The following is a 6109-nucleotide window of genomic DNA, read 5'->3' as shown; positions in this document are numbered from 1 at the left end:
GGAGCCCAGTTGGGGTCGATCGGGGATCTGTGTAGCTTTTGGGGTAGTCTTCTTTTATTTTGGTTCCGTAGTCAGACCTTGATTGTATCTGGATGATGTAATGCTTTATTCATGTATTGTGTGAAGTGGCGATTGTAAGCCAACTATGTACCTCTGTCCCTTATGTATTACATGGGTTGTGTGAAGATTACCTCACTTGCGACATTGCTTTCAATGCGGTTATGCCTCTAAGTCGTGCTTCGACACGTGGGAGATATAGCCGCATCGAGGGCGTGACATTCACTCTCAGGGTTGAGGGTATGTACCAGTAGCTATGTGTTTGAGATCTCTCTCTCTCTCTCTCTCTCTCTCTCTCTCTCTCGTGTTCTTGATTTGGCATGATCTTGATGTACCACGAGCGCGCTTGTGCTATCCATGACGAGGAGGGTGTAGTTCATCCTCAGGGTTCCCTTTCTGTCACTGGGATCAAGCACCGTAAGATTGAACCAACTATGATGCACCTTTTCCCAATGCAAGATAAATAGATCAAGTTGGTCAAACAAAACCCAAATATCGGAGAAGAAATACGAGGCTATAAGCAATCATGGATATAAGAGAGCAAAGAATCTCAAATAACCTTCATGGATATAAAAAGATAGATCTGATCATAAACTCAAAGTTCATCCGATCCCAACAAACACACTGTAAAAAGAGTTACATCATATGGATCTCCAAGAGACCATTGTATTGAGAATCAAAAGAGAGAGAAGAAGCCATCTAGCTACTAACTACGGACCCGAAGGTCTACAAAGAACTACTCACGCATCATCGGAGAGGCGCCAATGGAAGTGGTGAACCCCTCCGTGATGGTGTCTAGATTGGATTTGGTGGTTCTAGACTCTGTGGTGGCTGGAATTGATTTTTGTCGACTCCCCTAGATTTTCTGGAATATTGGGGTATTTTTAGAGGAAAGAGGCGGTCCGGGGGGCACCCGAGGTGGGCACAACCCACCAGGGCATGCCTGGGCCTCCTGGCGCGCCCTGGTGGGTTGTGCTCTCCTAGGAGCACCCCCAGGCGTAGCTTGGCCCATTAGGTGTCGTTTGGTCCATAAAAAATCTCCGTAAAGTTTCGTTGCATTTGGACTCCGTTTGGTATTGATTTTCTGCGATGTAAAATCATGCAAAAAATAGCAACTGCACTTGGCACTATGTCAATAAGTTAGTACCAAAAAATGACATACAATGACTACAAAATGATTATAAAACGTCCAAAATTAATAATATAACAACATGGAACAATAAAAAATTATAGATACGTTGGAAACGTATCACATCGTAATACTACCCAAATCGGCAATTCATTCAATTGTAGGGATTTAGGATTGCACTTTGAAGTTCAACTTATGTCAGTTTAAAAAGTGGAGACATCTAATCTACTATCTGAAATGCAGGTGCAATGTGGTGTGGGGCGCACATGTTACCTCTGGGCTCATGAGGTTTATGGTGTAGTACCTAACATAATGAGCTTGGCGAAGCCACTGGCCAATGGTCTTCTCATTGGCGTGGCCTTGGTCACGGAAAAGGTTGCTGCAGCCATAAACTACGGTGACCATGGAACCGCATTCGGCGGAGGCCCTTTTGTGTGCCATGCTACATTGGCCACATTGGACAAGATCCAGAAACCTGGGTATCTAGCAGAGGTGACTAGGAAAGGAGAATACTTCAAGCAGCTGCTCAAAACTAAGCTGAGTGGACACCCTCACGTCAGAGAGATCCGGGGGGCTGGTCTCATTGTTGGCATCGAGCTTGATGTACCGGCTGCTCCTTTAGTCGATGCCTGCTTGGATGGGGGTGTCTTTGTGCCGACGACCAGGAAAGGCAATGTGGTGAGGCTTGTGCCTACGCTCATCGTGTCGGAGAAGGAGCTGGAGCAAGCTGCAGAGGTGATAAGGGAATGTCTACCTGCTCATGAAGCATCTACCTCTTAGTGTAAACAAGATCTCTTAAGATCTACATGATGAAATTTCTTTCGAAATTTGGAAGGGAATAAAATGTCATGTTGGACTATTGTGATGTTGAAGTTGTTTTCAAAGTTTGGAAGGAAACAATGCATGTATCGTTGTCGGTGTAAGTTTTTTATTGGCTAAATGAAAGTTAAGGTGCCTTTGTGCATCAAAATTTTCATGTGGTTTGTGCATAAACAGGTCATTCTTACCAAGGATAACTTACTAAAGCGACGATGGTAGGTAGTTCACGGTGTTGCTTTTGTATTCAGGATGAAACAATACAACATTTATTCATTGATTGCCCTCTCACAAATTTACTTTGGCGATCAATCCATATAGCTTTTAATATAACACCTCCATCTAGCATAGAAGCGTTGTTTGGGACGTGGCTACATGGAGTGTCATCGGACACTGCATCAAATATTCGGATTGGAATATGCGCACTCCTATGGGCTATATGGAATTGCAGAAACGATATGATTTTTAATATAATATATATTCTAAACTTCTTGCAAGTTATCTTCAGAGCTATGGCATGGATCCGTACCTAGTTGCTACTCACTCCTACGGCTCCAAGGGGGCATTTGGCTACTGGGTGCAATCGATGGGAGATGGTAGCACGGGCTATTTTCAACCGGTTTAAATGATGGTCGCATAATATGATAGGTCCTTGATGTCCACTGCATCTAGCCGGTTGTGGCTTTGTTTTTCCTTTATCTTTGTTTTTCTGTGCTCCTCATGTGAGTTATACTTCAGATACCAGACTTTGTGTTCGACGAACCATTTTTAATAATACAGCTGCATGCATCTTCCAGATGCATAGACCGAGGGAAATCCACCTTTTCCAAAAAAAAAGTTATATCTGGCTAAATTACAAGGATGGCATTGACATTGCACATCTCTTGACGAAAACAGGAAGTCAGGAACATCAGTTATGGAGAAGCCTAGCAAGAACTCCGACTATGGGCGCGACAGTGTAGGTCGATGGCTCGCCTTGCTGGTAATTTCCCCGAGAATCGTCGTAATGGTCGTTGTTGTCAGGCCCTCCGACGATGGCGCCGTCAATCACATTCAAGTTGGGCGCAGACCTGTGGAAGTACTCGGCTCCCTTGCCGCAGGAGATCTTCCCCGGGTATTTCCTAATGGATGGCAGCGACGCGCCGCGGTGGTGCGGCTGCAACGGGTACCTCTTTCCAACCCCAACCATGTAGCTCATCTTCATTGGGTTCTTGCCAAGGATGTAGTCCACCTGTGACCGTGCGAACGAGACGAGCTGCGCCGGCGGCAGCCTCACGCCGCCGCACTGCAGGGAAGCGCTCGCTGCCGCCAGGTGGTCGGCGTGCGTGACGAGGACGAACATCGCCGTCGTGACGTCCTGCAGGTTAGACCAGGGCTGCAGGTAGAGCATGCCGCCTGGGGTGAGCCGCCCGCTGCGGCCGTCACCGTGCTGAAGGACGTTGCAGAGGAAGCTCTCCACGTTGCTCCTCATCTCGGCGTGGCGGCCGTTGTTGGGTAGCTTCCCTTGGAGGATGAGCTGCAGTATGGCCGGCATAATCATCAGTTACTGAAGGTAAACGTTGTTGTCACTTCACCAGACCTATTAGGATCATCTGGTACATTTACCTTGGCGACCAGTGCCTGGGCTCCGACGAACTTGTCGTCCCAGCCCAAGGACTGCCGCACCCCGCCGACGTTGTTGGCGCCGGCGATGTAGGCCTTGTACTCCTGGTGGCCGGTGGCGATGTAGAGCCAGACAGCTGCCCACAGCAGCTCGTCCTGTTCCATACAAGTCTCAGTATTTGCTTTACAATACTGCTATGTTTTTGTTCATTATTGTGACATCAATTAGTGATGTGCTACCTCGTCGCCGCTGCTTCTGTAGAAACTTCTAGCCGATGGAATGCTGTTCTGGTAGAGGCCACGATGGTTCTTGGCGAACTGAAACAACTGCAGAAGCAAGTGACTCAAGAAATTAGCTGATTAATTTGACATACATTTTACCAATGATTAATTTGACATACATTTTTAGCCACTATATGACCACGACTCTATGAAATGGTTTGCTAAATAAATTCCCGCACGTTATTTTCAAATTAATTGTAGCCACAAAAACCGTCCAATTTGTGCTGTGCATGCATATAATTGCGCGATTAAAAGGCCAAATTAATATGTGCGGCTCTCTATTTTCTTATCTACACGTTTTTTAACAATCCATTGTGTAATCTGTGTGCTGTGCATGCAATGCAATGTGCATACGTGTGCCAAAACTCAAGACATGCAGCAGTCTCTCTGAATGTAAGCAAGTAAAAATGCGCACCTGTTTCGCGTGCTTCAGAAGCGTCAACGCGTATCGGGGGTCACCGTGCGGCCCCGTGAACGCGACGGAGGCCGCAGCCAGCGCCGCCGCCGTCTCCGCGGCGACGTCAGAGCCCGGGTGGGTGGCGTTCACCATGTAGGACCTCCGGGGCGTCTCCATGTCCTCCGGCCGCTCCCAGCACGCGTGGTCGGAGTGGCCGTCGCCGACATTCACGTAGAGCACATCGGGGCGGGTGTGCGCCTTGGCCAGGTAGTCGGCGCCCCACTGCACCGCCTGGAGCGCGTGGCCCAGCTCCCCCGCCGTGGCCAGCCGGCCCCGGTGCTCCACCACGCTCCACGACAGCATCGTCACCGTGAACGCCATGGGGAACCCGAACTTGACGTTGTCGCCGGAGTCGTAGTAGCCGCCGGTGAGATCCACCTGCACGTCGATCAATCAAGCATGTCAGCATCCTGCACGAACCAAACACGTACAACGTAGTAATATAGATGCATGCATCGCCGACGTGCTTACACCGTGGTCGGCGCCGTCCTTGAGGGCCGAGTCGCCGCGCCATTGGACGCGCTGGGTTGTCGGCAGCCTGCCGGAGCGCTGCGCCTCGAAGTAGAGCAGGGACTTGGTGAGCGCGGTGGCGTAGTCCCGTTGGGCAGCTTGGCACGCCGTGGTTGCCAAAAACCATAACACGGCGGCAATGAGCAGCACCCTAGCCCTTGCCACCATCTTCGTCGTCCCTCGGCGTTCACTAGCTAGTTTCTCTACAACAAAAACTACCGGCTAGTTTCTTGTTAGGTCCTATCGTTGTATTGTACCACTGCCTTATGTGTGCAGTAGAGTGATGAGCGAGTATGCTCCTCCCGTCGACGGGACGAGTGTATTTATAGGCGCAAGTAAGGAGGTGGGGTGAGAGGAACAAGGTTTCAATCCACTATTGATTGGTGAAACAAATCCATCAGAAATGCACGCATTGATATCCTAGAATAATTACGCGCCATGCATGAACGAGTATTGATTTGTTTTGACAATCTGAGGAGATTTTGCGACCTTCAGAAACCGGGTGCCAAATGTAAACCTTATCCTCCTCGTATCTGAACTTATTTGGCGGAATTAACTTCATTGGAGAAGGTCGATATTTCCTACAGCCAGTTCATATATTTTTCAAACACGTTGCAGATCATGCATTTACGGTGTATATATGGATCTCATTTGCGAATAAAAGGACTGTATTGATTACTCTGAGATTTGAATACTATCTTTGGGGATCGAAGAGTTAACATACAAGATGGATAATGAAAAACGTCACACTGCGCTGTGCCTGCGCGAGTTGATCTTCTCGAGTGAGAGAAAGGATGGATATCTGGGAATGAATGACTGAGCTCTTTAGCACAATATGAGATGGGTTTTTACTACTCCAATAGCCAATAGATTTTTTTTTAACATAGTACAAACACAAGTGTTCATATAAAGGAAAAAGTCCAAAATGAACCTTAAACTTGTAGACGAAAGCTAAATCAAATCCTGAAGTTTAAATCCCTGAAATCAGCACACTAAACTATTTGATCCCGGTCTATTTTAAACCTTGAGCGTGTTATGAAGGGGATTGTTGACGTGGCAGACAAGGCTGTAGCGGGGACGCACTGGGCCGGCCCACCAGTCGCGAAGCGTGTTTTTCTTTATTGTAACAGGCAACTAAAAATGCCAAAAAAATGTAAGACTCACCATGATTCGAACTTGGTACCTGATAATTTTAATCAGGTGCAGCTAGCCAACTCAAATCGTTGTATGGTACCTGAATTTTTGTGAATAATGGT

At 47.7% G+C, this 6109-nt stretch overlaps 2 protein-coding genes across 2 annotated transcripts; one reads left to right on the top strand and one right to left on the bottom strand.

Annotated features, from left to right (window-relative positions):
* The first annotated feature begins 1498 nt into the window (after positions 1 to 1498).
* Positions 1499 to 1966, top strand: LOC119351453 (acetylornithine aminotransferase, mitochondrial-like). Its single transcript, XM_037618606.1, has one exon. The coding sequence runs from the start codon at positions 1499 to 1501 to the stop codon at positions 1964 to 1966; it is 468 nt and encodes a 155-aa protein (XP_037474503.1).
* An 847-nt stretch (positions 1967 to 2813) lies between these two features.
* Positions 2814 to 5132, bottom strand: LOC119363455 (endoglucanase 14-like). The gene is made up of 5 exons (XM_037628814.1): positions 4815 to 5132; positions 4302 to 4721; positions 3845 to 3931; positions 3608 to 3760; positions 2814 to 3518 (listed from the first exon to the last, which is right to left on the bottom strand). The coding sequence occupies exons 1-5, from the start codon at positions 5019 to 5021 to the stop codon at positions 2913 to 2915; spliced, it is 1473 nt and encodes a 490-aa protein (XP_037484711.1). The 5' UTR covers positions 5022 to 5132; the 3' UTR covers positions 2814 to 2912.
* Between the last annotated feature and the right edge of the window lie 977 nt (positions 5133 to 6109).

Source organism: Triticum dicoccoides, chromosome 1A (genome assembly GCF_002162155.2).
Source record: "Triticum dicoccoides isolate Atlit2015 ecotype Zavitan chromosome 1A, WEW_v2.0, whole genome shotgun sequence".
Classification (NCBI taxonomy): Eukaryota; Viridiplantae; Streptophyta; class Magnoliopsida; order Poales; family Poaceae; genus Triticum; species Triticum dicoccoides.
This window is presented reverse-complemented; position numbering and strand designations above follow the sequence as displayed.